The sequence below is a fragment of the Aphidius gifuensis genome, linkage group LG4 (genome assembly GCF_014905175.1).
Source record: "Aphidius gifuensis isolate YNYX2018 linkage group LG4, ASM1490517v1, whole genome shotgun sequence".
Taxonomy (NCBI): Eukaryota; Metazoa; Arthropoda; class Insecta; order Hymenoptera; family Braconidae; genus Aphidius; species Aphidius gifuensis.
In genome coordinates, this window is record NC_057791.1 from 769110 (window position 1) to 783808 (window position 14699).

The following is a 14699-nucleotide window of genomic DNA, read 5'->3' on the forward strand; positions in this document are numbered from 1 at the left end:
TAGCTATTTAAATATTCATTTATCCCAATTGTTTTTTTTTTTTTGTAAAGTGTGTAAACACGCATGCGTTGTAACAATTGTTGGTTTGCTCTTGTGTGTGTTTATATATGTAAGAGAGGAGAGACAAGAAAGAGAAAAAAAAAAGTGTTGTGCTCGTGCGTTGTCGTTAAGTTAACCGTCCTCAAAGGGTTTACCTGTAAAATATATATTAACAATAATAAATATTTTAGGATAGTTTATATTATTTTCTATAAACTAAATAACCCAATTATAATACAATGATGATAATATAATCGAAAAAAAAAGAAACAAAAGAGGGGAAAAAAAATTACTCACTTTGTGGCTTTTTTTTTTATTTTTTTTTTGTTGGTAGTAGATAAAATTGTGATTTAAAAAAAAAAAAAAAAAACACAACAGCTTACTGGTTGATTTATCAACAAACAAACAAATTATTATAAATATAATTAGCATCTGTGTTATATATAAAACAAAAAAAAGAAAAGGCCAACGGCCAGGTGATGCGCGCATATGTCTAGATTCATAAGAACTCAGCCACTGGCTACAGGACAAGTTAAACGTTCATCAACATCATCATCATCTTCATCAGCATCAACATCAACATCAACAATTGATATTAATAATTTTAATAGTACAGCATTGCTGGGTTTTGGTGCAACATCAAAAAGATTGCGGCATAATAATACCGAGCAAGAAGATCAAGGAATTAATAATATAATTATTGATATTGATAATAATATGACGGACACTGCTACACCAACAAGCCAAAAGAGGGCTAATTTTTCAGCCCTTAATGTTGCTAATCCCAACGGTGTCAATAAATTATCACCAACAATGACTCATACAAAACCTGGATCAGCTAAAAAACTTGTTATTAAAAATTTTAGAAGTAAGAATTATTTGATATTTTTTAAACAATATAATCATTTCCTTCATGACAATGACATAACCTATCATCAGCTGACATTTTCTTTTTTTTTCTTTTTGTTGATAATATTGGCAAATTGCCTTGTTTTTTTTTTTTTTTTCTAATATAAAAATATTCATTTGACAATCAAGGTTGTTTTGAATTTATACATCACACAAGGATATGTATAGATTTTTATTTTTAAAATTTAAATGATCTGATAAACATAAAAAAAAATAATTTTACATTTTACAGATAATCCAAAGCTACCTGAAAATTATCAAGAAGAAACATGGGAAAAATTACGTGAAGCTGTTATTGCTATTCAAACAAGTACAAGTATTGAATATTCACAAGAAGAGCTATATCAAGCTGTTGAAAATATGTGTAATCATAAAATGGCAATAAAATTATATGATAATTTACGTAATTTAACTGAAAAACATGTACGTGAAAATGTTGAACAATTTCTTGCTGAATCAATGGATCGTTTTGTATTTTTAAAAAAAATGAATGATTGTTGGCAATCACATTGTCGTCAAATGATTATGATACGTAGTATATTTTTATATTTGGATAGAACATATGTATTACAAAATTCTGGTGTACAATCAATATGGGATATGGGATTACATTTATTTCGTTTACATATTGTATTAAATTCACTTGTACAAACACGAACAGTTGAAGGTTTGTTAATGCTAATTGATAAAGAACGTCAAGGTGATGCTGTTGATAGAACATTATTAAAATCATTATTACGTATGTTATCTGATTTACAAATATATCAAGATGCATTTGAAGCAAAATTCATAATGGCAACTGAAAAATTATATGCTATTGAAGGACAAAATTTGATGAAAGAACAAGATGTACCAAATTATTTGGCACATGTTGATAAACGTTTACAAGAAGAAAATGAAAGATTATTACATTATTTAGATATATCAACAAAATGGAGTTTAATACATACTGTTGAAAAACAATTATTAACTGAACATGTTTCAGCAATTTTGCATAAAGGTTTATCTGATTTATTGGAGGGAAATCGTTTAGCTGATTTAAAATTATTATACAATTTATATAGCAGAGTTAAAACTGGTCTTAATGAATTATGTGTAAGTTTTAATGGTTATATTAAAAGAAAAGGTAAAACAATTGTTATTGATCCAGAAAAAGATAAAACAATGGTACAAGAGCTACTTGATTTTAAAGATAAAATGGATAATATTGTTATTAATTGTTTTTATAAAAATGAAAAATTTTCAAATAGTTTAAAAGAAGCATTTGAAGCATTTGTTAATCAACGTGCAAATAAACCAGCTGAATTAATTGCTAAATTTGTTGATATGAAATTACGTGCTGGTAATAAAGAAGCAACTGAAGAAGAACTTGAACGTTTATTAGATAAAATAATGGTATTATTTAGATTTATACATGGTAAAGATGTATTTGAAGCATTTTATAAAAAAGATTTAGCTAAAAGATTATTAGTTGGTAAATCAGCATCAGTTGATGCTGAAAAATCAATGTTATCAAAATTAAAACAAGAATGTGGTGGTGGTTTTACAAGTAAACTTGAGGGTATGTTTAAAGATATGGAATTAAGTAAAGATATTAATATTGCATTTAAACAATATTCAATTAATTTACAAACTAATTTTATATCAAATAATTTGGATTTAACTGTATCAATATTAACAATGGGATATTGGCCAACATATCCAGTTATGGAAGTTAGATTACCAATTGAAATGATACAATATCAAGATATATTTAATAAATTTTATTTATCAAAACATAATGGTAAAAAATTACAATGGCAACCAACACTTGGTCATTGTGTTTTAAAAGCAACATTTCAATTATATCATAAAAAAGAATTACAAGTATCCCTATTTCAAGCATTAGTTTTAATATTATTTAATGATTGTGATGATTTATCATTTGAAGAAATTAAACTTGCAACAAATATTGAAATTGATGAATTAAGAAGAACATTACAATCATTGGCATGTGGTAAAGCAAGAGTTTTATTAAAAAATCCAAGAGGTAGAGATATTGCTGATGATGATCGTTTTGTATTTCATAATGATTTTACAAATAAATTATTTAGAATTAAAATTAATCAAATACAAATGAAAGAAACAAATGAAGAACAAAAAGCAACTGAAGAAAGAGTTTATCAAGATCGTCAATATCAAATTGATGCTGCTATTGTTAGAATTATGAAAATGAGAAAAACTTTAACACATAATATTCTCATTAGTGAATTGTTTAATCAACTTAAATTTCCTGTCAAGGTAAATTATTAATTATCCATTAAATTATTTACTTACTATTTTTATTTATTACTATATATTTATTTATTACAGCCTGCTGATTTTAAAAAACGTATTGAATCATTAATCGATCGTGATTACATGGAACGTGATAAAGATACTGCTAATCAGTATAATTACGTTGCGTAACCACAAGATAATGCCAAAGTTACGTTTAACACAATGAAATATTATAGCGAGATAAGTATCAAATAATCATCAAACATAATATTGTAGAAATAACAAATCATTTCTTTCTTTTTTTTTTTTTTTTTTTTTTCTATGCAACAGACGTTTTGAAAAGTAATGAATAATTCATATATTATATTATATTAAAAATAACATGGCTAATTTTTTTTATTTTTTTTTTTTACAAAAAAAAAAAAAGAAAACAAACAAACAAACAATAAATGTGCAAAAATACAATCAAAGAAATCAGTTTTATTTATTATGATTAATTATTATTTCTTTGATTTGTGTAACACCACACAAACACACCCACACACATACACACAAAACTGCCAATTTAAAAAGAAGAAAAAAAAGGGCATAATTATTAATAAGCTTAAACTCTGCCAATTTAAAAAACAATATGATTAATAATATTTTGTATAAAATAATAATAATTATAAAATTAAAATCAAGTTACTGGTTTAACTAATAAATCGAGTTTGTCAATAAATAACATAAATAAATGAATAAATCCACAGTTTGGAATTTTAAATTTAAATTGCAGCTTTTATTTTTATATAATTATTAACTGCACTAAAAAAAATTGAATAAATAAAAAAAAACATTGTTTTCTAATAAATCGAAATTTGTCGTTTTTTAAAATATAATTTAAAAAAAAAACCAACCAATTGATATTAATTAATTGATAATAATTACATTTGGCCACGTTTTTTTTTTTCTTGTTATTTTACACAATGATTAATATTCATAATATTTATCATATTTGTCAAAGGATTGTATAAATAGTTTAAGTATAAAATAAAAAATAAAAAAAAAAAAGCAATTTAATTATTTTATGTTTGTATTTTTGATTGTTTCAATAAAATGATTTTTTTCTTCGACTTCATTAATAAGTGGTTTAGCAAAATTAGCTGGACTTGTTTTTTCATTGAGAAAATCTGATACAACTTTTGATGGATGTTTACCACCACCATGAGCAAGACATTCACGTCTATATTTTTCACCAGAACATCTACTTAATGGATCATTTTTAAAATAAATTTGCCAAATCCAAGAAGCAATTGATCGTGATATTAAATATGAATAATATTTTGCTCCATAACTAACTAAATGTGAAAATCTATGCTGCCAAGCCTGAAAGAAAAAATAAAGGGTATTAGATTACGTTTCTTCTCTAATTAAGTTTCAAAGATATAATTTTTTAATTACCGTATTTTCAACATAAGGAAGACCATAATAATTTTGTTGAATGTCTTTTAAAATATTTGTACTTGGTTGTTCTAGGCTATTTAAATAATAAACATGATCAAGCATACTTTGAAAAACTTGCATTTGTAATTCTGATGCTGAAAATATACTATTTGATGCACATAATTTATCAAGCAATTTATCTGGTATAACTTCATGTGTTTCATAATGTTTTGCAAATAATTTAATGACTCTTGGATCACTTGCAAAGTATTCCATGAGTATACTTGGTACTTCAGCAAAATCAGTACTACAACGAGTACCAGTAACATGTTGATATTGTGTTCTAGCAAGCATTGAATGTAATGCATGTCCCATTTCATGAAATAAAGTATTAACTGATGAAGGAGTTAATAAACATGGTTGTGATTTATTCATTGGTACTGGTAATGACAACATCATCACAACAATTGGATTCTAAGGACAATCAAAATAAATAAATAAAAGTATTATTTGTCAATTAAATTAAATTAAAAAAAATACCTGATAAGTTCCATCAGCTAACAAACGTCCTCCTCTTATTGTAAAATGACAATCATTACCAGGTTTACCTGGTCTATCATAAAAATCACAATATATATGTCCAAGAAGACCATCTTTTTCACAAATAACTGCTAATTTTTGTACATTATCAGCCCATATTTCACCAGAATCAATATCAACAGGTACTGATTCTAACGTGATACCATATAATGATTGTGTTAAAATATTTAAACCATCCATACATGAACCAAGTGAAAAATATGGTGTAAATTCACTACTTGTTGTATTTAACCATGATTTTTTAGCTTTTGAAGTTAAATAATTTATATCCCAAATCATTAATCCTTGATTCAATGATGATTCCATTTTTTTCATTTTATACATTTCATCAAAATCTTTTAATGTTTTATCTTTCAATTGATTATTTAATATATTTAAAAAATCATTAACTACTTCTGGTGTTTCTACTGTACTCTTGCCTTTCTTGCATAATAAATTTAAACCACAAATTTTAGCAACACGATCTCTTGAATTGATTAATTCTTTTAATAAATATTCTTGTTCTTCGTCAGGATATAAAAATATTTTATATGCTGCTTCACGAGCTAAAGCATTTGGTGTATCAGTATATAAACCATTAATTGCTATTTCACCTTCGTCATTGGAAAAACTATAAATTAAAAAATTAAAATTATCAACAATAATAATAATATCATCATCATCGTCATTATCAACTTACTATTGTCTTATGTATTGAGGTAATAATTGAGTTTTAATTGGACGTCTTGGTGCAGCAGCTCCAGCCATAAATTGTTGTCCAATTTGTAAAATATAATCATTTAAATAAACAATTTCTTGTCTAATATTTTCAGGCAAATGTATTCCACATTGTTCACAATCAAATAGAAATAATTTTGCAACATAATCATCAACTTGTGTTGTTTCAACAATATCACCATGTTTAACAACTCTATCAAGTGATTCATATAATTTTCTATGGGTATTTAATTTTTCAACAGTACCACTGACAGTTAAACAAGTATCTAATGCAGCATCTGCATAACTTTTGTCAGGATGTGCAGATCTAATAAATTCAGAAAGATCAGCAACTCGACATAATGAATCTGATAAATCATCAAATATTTGTACCATTTTTCTATTTCTTGTGCTACCAGTTGCTTCATTTATCAAACGATTTGTATCATCAATTACTTGATTTTTTAAATCATCAAAACCTTCAACTCTTATCAATTCTGGTATACCAAATAATCCCTATCAATGAAAATTCATATTAATAATAATTTAATCATTTTTTTTTTAGTAATAAAATCATCATCTTACATTATATTTTTTAGTTGAATTTATGTCAAATTTTTCAATAGTTTTTGCATTAAATGCTTTTGCAAGTGATGACCAAGTATTGACATTTCTAGATTTAATTATATTTTTTTGCAATATGTTTAACATTTTTTTAGTTTTTAAAATTAAAAAATACAATATTTAAAATAAACAATTTCTGAGGTTACTTGGATAAAATATTAAAATTCAATTTGTTGATTAGTTTTTTACCAATTTATTTAAAAAAAAAAATTTTTTAAATCATTAATTTATTGAAACATAACTCTATATGTTATATGATGTCAAGTTTAATAATTGTTTTATTAATTATTAGGTTTATTTAAATTAAATCTCAAATTACTCCATAAAAACTAGACATAATAATAACAATTATTATTTATTATTATGATTATTATCTCCACATTCCAAAGCAGCAGCAGCAGTAAAACACGTGTGTTTATCTGTGTTTCTCTCTCTATCTCTCTTCAAGTACATGTACGTGGAATTAAAAAACATAAATTAAATAAATTATCTTACAAAAGAAAATTGACACTGATAAAAAAAAAAAAAACAATTAACAATCAGCAATGTCTGCTTCTCTTGTGTATGCCAGTTTGGATCTTGTTGATGCTGACAACAACTTAAACAAAGGTATTATTTATTTAACAATTATCATACATATAAATTTAGGTTATGTAATTTATAAACATTGCTGCAATAATAATAATAATAACATTAATAATTGTTTGTAGATAAGAAAAAAAAAAGCTGTAAATCAAGAGGTGCCCTTGATTTGATACCACTCAATCATAGATTAACAAATAATAAAAAAGGAAAAAAATCAATCATTCAACGATCAAGTAAAATAAATGTCCACGAGGCAAAAAAACAAATTCAACAATATAAAGATCCAACAAATGATAATGTACAAAGATTATTATTGTTGAGTAGCAGTAAAATTAATCCAGACGTATCTGACAAGGTTTGTTGTTTAATAACATCTCTAAATAAAATATCTATAAATTATTTATATTATTAAATTAATTATTTGTATTTTAGATTATTGAACGTGCTTTGAAAAGACGTATTATAAAAAAAGAAGTTAAAAAAGTTGAAGAAGAAGTTAAAACCGTATTTACTGAAGAAGATTTCCAAAATTTCGAGGCAGAATACGTATTTTAAAATTGAAATGTTTAATAGTGATCGTGAAAAAGGAAAAATTATATTAATTATAACGTCAATTGTATTTATTTATTACACAATTTGGGTTATTGGTTTGCCATTTATTGATGATAATCGTTTACAATCATTATTTTATTCTCATAATATTGCACTTATTGTACCAGCAATATCTGGTCTTTGTTTCATTGGTGGACTTGTTCTATTTACAATTTATCATCTTGCTAAATTTATATTTTAAACAACAATATGACAAAGTGGTTTGTTGTTGGTATATCAGGTGTTACTGGTAGTGGAAAAACAACTCTTGCAACATCATTAAATAAAACAATTGATAATTCAATTGTTTTAAATCAAGATGATTATTTTTTTGATAAAAAAGATAAACGTCATACTTTAATATCTGAATTGAATCATGTTAATTATGATATAATATCAAGCATGGACATGGAAAAAATGTACAATGATATTATAAAAATAATTAAATGTAACAATGATGATGATGATAAAACAACTAGAGTATTAATTCTTGATGGTTTTTTGCTATTTGATTGTCAAAAAATAGCTGACATTTGTAATTTAAAATATTTTTTAATTTTGGATAAAGATGAGTGCATTAAACGACGAGAAAAAAGAGTTTATGATCCACCAGATGTACCAGGATATTTTGATATTGCTGTTTGGCCTGGATATATTAATTACAAACGAAAAATTCAAGATAATAAATATTTAAACAATTTGATAAATTACATTGATGGTACAACAAACAAGGACACTATTTATCAACAAGTACATCAAAGCATTATAAATAAAATATAATAATTTTCAATAAATAAATAATCAAATTCTTCATAAAAAAACTTTTATTATTTATTGTATTTATTTTAATAATTAATTAATATTTGTCTCATTAATCTCATTACACTTTTTAGTAGCATCATTTGAGCATTGCTGAAGACAATTTTAAAGGAAAAAAAAATATTACATTGAATATGGATTATGTTTAGACATTATATGGCTAACATTGTTACTTGATAAATTTGATGAATTATCATCTTGATCAAGTTGTCCACATGTTTTACGTATAAATTGTGGCATTTGCATAACTTGTTCTTCTTGTTCAAGTACTTTTTTATCCAGTTCAGCACATATTGCCATTTCTTTTTCTAAACGTGCCAACATACGTGGTGAATTATATTTTTCTGGATCATCATGAAATACAACCATTCCATCTTTATGATTAATTGTTGCAAATATTTCACCATCTTGAATCTGTTTTTAAATAGAAAATAATAAAAAAATTATTACATATTTATTAACAATATTAATTAATTATCAATTACTAACCATATTTAAAACATATTTTTCAGCTTCAGCTGGTCCAGATAATTGTACACGACTTCCAACATCAGTAACACTTAATGTTAAAAATGTTTTAGTTAATCTTTGTATATTTTTTTTATATAAATAACTATAAACTTGTCCAACAAGACCACGATTATTATCTCTAATAAATATATCTTGATATTTATTAATAACACCTTGTACATCTTCACAACTGTGTGTTTGATAAGCAACAGAAAGTTCTTGATATGGTTGACTCAATGGTTTTATAAATCTAACCAATACTGGACTTGCATATTTTGGTATGTCATTTATTTTACCATGTATCATTAATGATATTAATATATATTTTTTATATGCCTCAAGCATAATATGACTAACAGCCATTGCTGGTACTGTTATACATACTTCAAAAAAATATAAAGCACGATCATAATTTTTTAATGCTGTATAAATCATACCACCATAATAATAATAAAGAAGAAAATATTTTGAATCTTGTTGTCCACATTCATTACTAATACTTGTTACATCAACATTTATAAATTCAAGTGATGGCTTTAAACATTTTGCCAATAAACATAATTTATATAAATCCGAATGAATTGATGTTAATTGATTGTTTGATGTTTGATATTTTTTAATTGCTTGACAAAGTATATCAATACCTTGAATTGGTATTTTTAATTCAACAAGTGATTGAGTAAAAACATGACAAAGTTCAGCAACTATAATAACATTATAAATTAACAAAATTAATAATCATCATTCAATTATTATTATTATTATCAATTTAACTTACATAATTCTGGTGCACATCTAACTTGATTAATAGCACATTTATTTATAAATTCTTTGAACTGAATAAATAATGCCTTACAAGCATCTGGATTACTGGCAATATTTTGAATTGCCAAATTAAATTTTGCAACAAGAACAGCAAGAATACCCAATGAATGCTTGGGAAGTTCAAGACTCTCCAATGATGCGTCCAAGTGTTGTAAATTTTTAGCTAATGGCTCAATTGATTTACTTATTATTTCACCAAGTTCATGAAATTTTTCTATAAAAAATAATAATAATAATTAATAATTAATGATAATTTTTGTTGTTATTACTGTGGTAATTTTAAGGTTAAATAAAATTTATTAATTTATTAATTTTGTGTTACCTTGATTTGTTAGAATGTTTACATGATTAACATATTGCTCTACTTGTGGTGCAGACATTATGATAATTAATAATTCTTTATCATTACCAGTATAAAGGTGAATATATTTTTATTTATTTATTAATAATTGATGTTTTCGTTTGTTAATTTTTTTTTCTTCTATTTACAGGCAGTGTTTATAATGGACGACAGCTGCAGCTAGTTTAAAGCGAATCTTCAATCTAGCGTCTTTTCCAGTGCTTTCCTGTTCTTGTCGTGTTTATTTATAACGTTGAATTTGAGCATGAATCTGAAGATTAATCAATTGATTATATTTTTTAAATAAATCATAAAACTACTTTATTTTTGTTTGTTAAAAAAAAATTTGTATAGTGTCTTCTCATCAATAATATAAATAATTTTAAATATAAATATCATTAATGTACAAATTAATTTAAATTATTTATTAATAATAGCCTTATTGTTTTTTTTTTTTATTGTTTTTGAACTTATTTTTTAAATTTTACCGCTCTATTGATTAAGGTGTCGGATTTATGCTCAAATTCAACGTTGTAAATAAGTACGACTTTGAATTTTTTATGATAAAATATAAACATGTAACCAAGGAAAAATATAATATTAATAAAAAAAAAGCGCTGGTATATTTTTACATAGAAACAAACAAACAATATTCTCATTATTAATATTACAACCTAAAATGTTTAATGATTTTGAAATTAATAATAAATAATTAATAAATTTTCAGCAATAATAATGAATGAATTTGTCAAATATTATAATTTAATAAAAGTATAATCAATTAATGTATACAATGATGACAGTTACCATGACAACAACATTAAAGCTTTTATTTAAAAAATGCTTAATAATTATTATCAAGTTTTATCATCAACAAATTAAATGACAATATTTTTGAAATAATAAAATGTCCAACGAAAGTTATGATAAACTTTGGCAAGATGCACAAAATGATCTTGATGAGGTAATTAATATTGATTCGATATATCAAAATACAAAGCCTCAAAAAGATCGTAAAAAAATACATAAAATAGTATCAGAGCTATATGTTAAATATATATCAATTTATAATAGATTAGAACAAGTTTATGATCAAATTATTCAACCACAAAAACGTCAATTAATACGTAAACTTGTTGATTCAACATTGGGACGTATATTAGAATTAAAACATGAATTAGTTGAAATTGATTTATCAGAGTACAACTACTATGATAATGTATTATTTCAAAATAGAATATTATCACAAGATAATGAAATTAGAATACCAACATATTTTAGAAGAGAAAGAGAACAAGAAATAATTGAAAGAAAATTATTTATTGAAAATATATTGAGAACACTTGGTGTACTTGATGAAATTATTGAGCCAAAAATTATGACTGAATTAGAGGCAATTAGACTTGTTCAAACACATGAAAGAGCACGTCAAGGTCGTATCAGGTAAATTTTTTTACATTTAAAAAACAATTGTACATTATTTAAAATATATTTTTATTTTATTTACAAAATATAGATTTCAATTTATGAAAGAAATACGAGAAATGAAAGAACAATCAGCAATAAAATTAGATAATAATAATCAAACACATGATTTACTTAAAGAAATATCAGCTACAATTAAAATTCAGAAAGTATGGCGTGGCTATATAACACGTTGTAGAATTAAAAAAAAAAAATTACAAGAAATGCTATTAATTGGAATGATTCAACCAAGTCAAACGATGCCATCACAAAATCAACGTAACATTGAAGTGATTAAAAAATCAAGATACATCAAGCAAAAAGAGTACAATGATATTTATGAAAAAATGTTAATTGATACAAAAGAATTTATAAAATTTCAACAAAGTGATATTATCAAAGAAAATATGAAAAAACAAATAAGACAATGGATCAATGAGTATTTTAATGAAACTGGTAAAATACCAGAGTTACCATCAGTTGAAAGTGGTGGATCCAGAATGATTTTAAGTCGTCAGGTAAATAATTTATAATATTTATTTTTAATTAAATTAAATTAATAGTATAATAGTAATATTTTTTTTTTTTTGTTTGTTTTATTTCTTTCTTAGGGAACTGAAAGTTCAATGAGTAAATCAAAAGAATCATCATCATCAAAAGAATCAAAACGTTCAAAAAAATCAAAAGCTAAAAAAGACAGTGAACCTGATAAATCAGAAGATGATGAATCAGATCCAGGAATAAAACCAGCACCAACAAATTTTTTACCTGAAATATTAAATGCTAATTTAGAGTATCAAGATATTTGGAAAAATAAAGATGAAACAAATAATCCATGGCAAAAACCATATGAAGATATGATATATGCTGATAAAACACGTCAAGTTGAAAATGAAATAAGAATTATTGTTGATCAAGAAATGAGAAGTATAATAATTAATTAAAATTAATTTATATTTTTTTAATTTAATTATATTTATTTTATTTTTATCAAGATGACATTGAGGCTCTTCAAGCAGCTCTTGATAAAGACAAAGGACACAAAGGTAAACGTCAAAAAAAATCACAAAAACGTGTACGTCGTTCTGGAAAAAAAAATAAAAGAAAAAAAGAAAAAGATTTAACACCAGATAGAACAACTGAATCACTATTTGAAGAGCTATTAATAAATGGTATTATAAAATTAGTACCAGAAGTATATTTAAATTCATTTAAAGGTGAAAAATCATATGCAAATTATGATCTTTGGTATGATGATGATAAAAATCCACTACCAGCAATTGGTGATATTAAACAAATTATTGCTGAATATTGTATTTTACCAATTGGTTCAGAATATATAAGACAATTATCACCACTTGTTAGATCTGTACTAATTGCTGGTCCACATGGTAGTGGAAAAAAAATGTTAGTTAATGCAATATGTACTGAACTTGGTGCAACATTATTTGACATAACACCATCAAATATTGCTGGTAAATATCCAGGTAAATCTGGTCTTGTAATGTTGTTGCATTTAATTTCCAAGGTTTGTTTTTTATTATTATCCTGTTTCATTTAATTTAGCTATTTAATTTAATTTTTAATTTTTAATTTACAAAAATAGTTGTCACGTATACTTCAACCATCAGTTATATTTATGGATAATGCTGAAAAACCATTTGTTAAAAAAGCACCAAAAACAGATAAAACAGATCCAAAAAGATTGAAAAAAGATTTACCAAAATTAGTTAAAAATATAACAAATGAAGATCGTGTTATTTTAATTGGTACAACAAATACACCATGGGATGCTGATCAAAAATTAATATATCAAACATATGATAAAGTTATATTTATACCAAGACCAGATTATGGAACAATGTCAATGCTTTGGAAAGATTTATTATATCGGGTATTTAGTCATTTTTAATTTATCATTATTCAAATATTAATTCGTTGAATAAATAATTATGTATTATGATATCTTATTGACCTGTGTGTTGGTGGGCATGTGAGTCACGTGTTATTTGAGTGTTGCTGTTTTCTTTTTTTTTTATTTATAAATTATGATTGTTGAATATTCATATTGACATATTTATTTTGATTATTATTTTGTTCATAGTATTCTGGAATAAGCAGACAATTTGATACATCAGCAATGACTAAAATTTGTGATGGTTACACTGTTGGTACTGTTATTGATGCGATAAATGAGGTAGACAAAACATTTTTTTTGTTATATATTTTCATAATAAATATAATCTTTATGAAATTGATTAATTAATAAAGGTCATGACAACAAAAAGAATGGTACAATTAAGAGTCCAGCCATTAACACATGCTGAACTTGTTAATGCTCTTGCTGCTAGAGATCCAGTTTATCGTGAAGAAGAAGAAGCATTTTTAGGTAAAAAAAAAAGAAATAAATATTAAAGATGAAATTAATAATAATAATTTAAATGTAATTTTAATAGGATGGTTTTCAAAAACACCAATGTGTCGTAAAAAACAACGTGCTGTTGAATTGGAACAGCAAAAACTTGATGAAGCTAATGAGAAACAAAAAAAAAAAGGAAAAAAATAATATATTTAATTTTTTTTCTTTTTTATATGTTTCATGTCAATAAAAATGTCATCTATTCGTCTGCTAATTTTTAAATGACGCATGACATATGACCATGAAATGCCATGACATTACAGACATGTCACAATGTTACAATTTTCTCTTGAAAATTCAAATGAATATTCAATGAACAAATTTTATTTCATATCAACTTGATGAATTTTTAATTTATTTACTAATGTAATTTATTCAAATGTGAAAAATAATTTTATTTTCGTCAGTGGTAAAATACTTTTTTTTATTAGTTTTTTATCTTTGCAGATAATTATTTTGATTTGCATATGATTATTAAATTTGAAATCAAATAATTATTATTCAATAAAATTATATAATATTTGCTTCAACTATAAATTATCATAATTGTGCAATAAATTGGAAAAAAGAAAAATTTATAATATAATTTTTCAAGAG

The 14699-nt window shown here is 24.4% G+C and overlaps 6 protein-coding genes across 6 annotated transcripts; 4 read left to right on the plus strand and 2 right to left on the minus strand.

Annotated features, from left to right (window-relative positions):
- The first annotated feature begins 109 nt into the window (after positions 1-109).
- Positions 110-3646, plus strand: LOC122854247 (cullin-4A). The gene is made up of 3 exons (XM_044154728.1): positions 110-907; positions 1181-3228; positions 3301-3646. Exons 1-3 carry the CDS (start codon positions 529-531, stop codon positions 3394-3396), a joined length of 2523 nt encoding a protein of 840 aa, XP_044010663.1. The 5' UTR covers positions 110-528; the 3' UTR covers positions 3397-3646.
- On the minus strand, positions 3622-6934 carry LOC122854251 (mitochondrial intermediate peptidase). The gene is made up of 5 exons (XM_044154731.1): positions 6511-6934; positions 5909-6441; positions 5170-5839; positions 4648-5103; positions 3622-4572 (listed from the first exon to the last, which is right to left on the minus strand). Exons 1-5 carry the CDS (start codon positions 6634-6636, stop codon positions 4267-4269), a joined length of 2091 nt encoding a protein of 696 aa, XP_044010666.1. The 5' UTR covers positions 6637-6934; the 3' UTR covers positions 3622-4266.
- A 117-nt stretch (positions 6935-7051) lies between these two features.
- On the plus strand, positions 7052-7813 carry LOC122854257 (active regulator of SIRT1-like). Its single transcript, XM_044154739.1, has 3 exons — positions 7052-7158; positions 7260-7489; positions 7567-7813. Exons 1-3 carry the CDS (start codon positions 7095-7097, stop codon positions 7687-7689), a joined length of 417 nt encoding a protein of 138 aa, XP_044010674.1. The 5' UTR covers positions 7052-7094; the 3' UTR covers positions 7690-7813.
- Positions 7814-7935: 122 nt separating this feature from the next.
- Positions 7936-8505, plus strand: LOC122854256 (nicotinamide riboside kinase 1). Its single transcript, XM_044154738.1, has one exon. The coding sequence runs from the start codon at positions 7936-7938 to the stop codon at positions 8503-8505; it is 570 nt and encodes a 189-aa protein (XP_044010673.1).
- Positions 8506-8531: 26 nt separating this feature from the next.
- On the minus strand, positions 8532-10730 carry LOC122854253 (COP9 signalosome complex subunit 3). The gene is made up of 4 exons (XM_044154733.1): positions 10202-10730; positions 9833-10093; positions 9034-9758; positions 8532-8958 (listed from the first exon to the last, which is right to left on the minus strand). Exons 1-4 carry the CDS (start codon positions 10257-10259, stop codon positions 8668-8670), a joined length of 1335 nt encoding a protein of 444 aa, XP_044010668.1. The 5' UTR covers positions 10260-10730; the 3' UTR covers positions 8532-8667.
- A 68-nt stretch (positions 10731-10798) lies between these two features.
- Positions 10799-14468, plus strand: LOC122854249 (IQ and AAA domain-containing protein 1-like). Its single transcript, XM_044154730.1, has 9 exons — positions 10799-10839; positions 10947-11662; positions 11736-12201; positions 12295-12610; positions 12679-13211; positions 13290-13577; positions 13788-13880; positions 13955-14072; positions 14140-14468. Exons 2-9 carry the CDS (start codon positions 11127-11129, stop codon positions 14247-14249), a joined length of 2460 nt encoding a protein of 819 aa, XP_044010665.1. The 5' UTR covers positions 10799-10839; positions 10947-11126; the 3' UTR covers positions 14250-14468.
- Positions 14469-14699: the final 231 nt, after the last annotated feature.

Bases quoted from the DNA above. Each gene is read 5' to 3' on its own strand.
- LOC122854247 (XM_044154728.1), top strand. From the start codon at position 529: ATGTCTAGATTCATAAGAACTCAGCCACTGGCTACAGGACAAGTTAAA. The intron at 908-1,180 runs GTAAGAATTATT...TACATTTTACAG, and splicing joins TGTTATTAAAAATTTTAGAA to ATAATCCAAAGCTACCTGAA. The intron at 3,229-3,300 runs GTAAATTATTAA...TATTTATTACAG, and splicing joins AACTTAAATTTCCTGTCAAG to CCTGCTGATTTTAAAAAACG.
- LOC122854253 (XM_044154733.1), bottom strand. From the start codon at position 10,259: ATGTCTGCACCACAAGTAGAGCAATATGTTAATCATGTAAACATTCTA. The intron at 10,094-10,201 runs GTAACACAAAAT...TATTTTTTATAG, and splicing joins AAACATTCTAACAAATCAAG to AAAAATTTCATGAACTTGGT. The intron at 8,959-9,033 runs GTTAGTAATTGA...ATTTAAAAACAG, and splicing joins AAAAATATGTTTTAAATATG to ATTCAAGATGGTGAAATATT.
- LOC122854251 (XM_044154731.1), bottom strand. From the start codon at position 6,636: ATGTTAAACATATTGCAAAAAAATATAATTAAATCTAGAAATGTCAAT. The intron at 5,840-5,908 runs GTAAGTTGATAA...TTTAATTTATAG, and splicing joins CCTCAATACATAAGACAATA to TTTTTCCAATGACGAAGGTG. The intron at 5,104-5,169 runs GTATTTTTTTTA...GATTGTCCTTAG, and splicing joins TAGCTGATGGAACTTATCAG to AATCCAATTGTTGTGATGAT.
- LOC122854257 (XM_044154739.1), top strand. From the start codon at position 7,095: ATGTCTGCTTCTCTTGTGTATGCCAGTTTGGATCTTGTTGATGCTGAC. The intron at 7,159-7,259 runs GTATTATTTATT...AATTGTTTGTAG, and splicing joins TGACAACAACTTAAACAAAG to ATAAGAAAAAAAAAAGCTGT. The intron at 7,490-7,566 runs GTTTGTTGTTTA...TTTGTATTTTAG, and splicing joins ATCCAGACGTATCTGACAAG to ATTATTGAACGTGCTTTGAA.
- LOC122854256 (XM_044154738.1), top strand. From the start codon at position 7,936: ATGACAAAGTGGTTTGTTGTTGGTATATCAGGTGTTACTGGTAGTGGA.
- LOC122854249 (XM_044154730.1), top strand. From the start codon at position 11,127: ATGTCCAACGAAAGTTATGATAAACTTTGGCAAGATGCACAAAATGAT. The intron at 11,663-11,735 runs GTAAATTTTTTT...TACAAAATATAG, and splicing joins GCACGTCAAGGTCGTATCAG to ATTTCAATTTATGAAAGAAA. The intron at 13,212-13,289 runs GTTTGTTTTTTA...TTACAAAAATAG, and splicing joins TGTTGCATTTAATTTCCAAG to TTGTCACGTATACTTCAACC.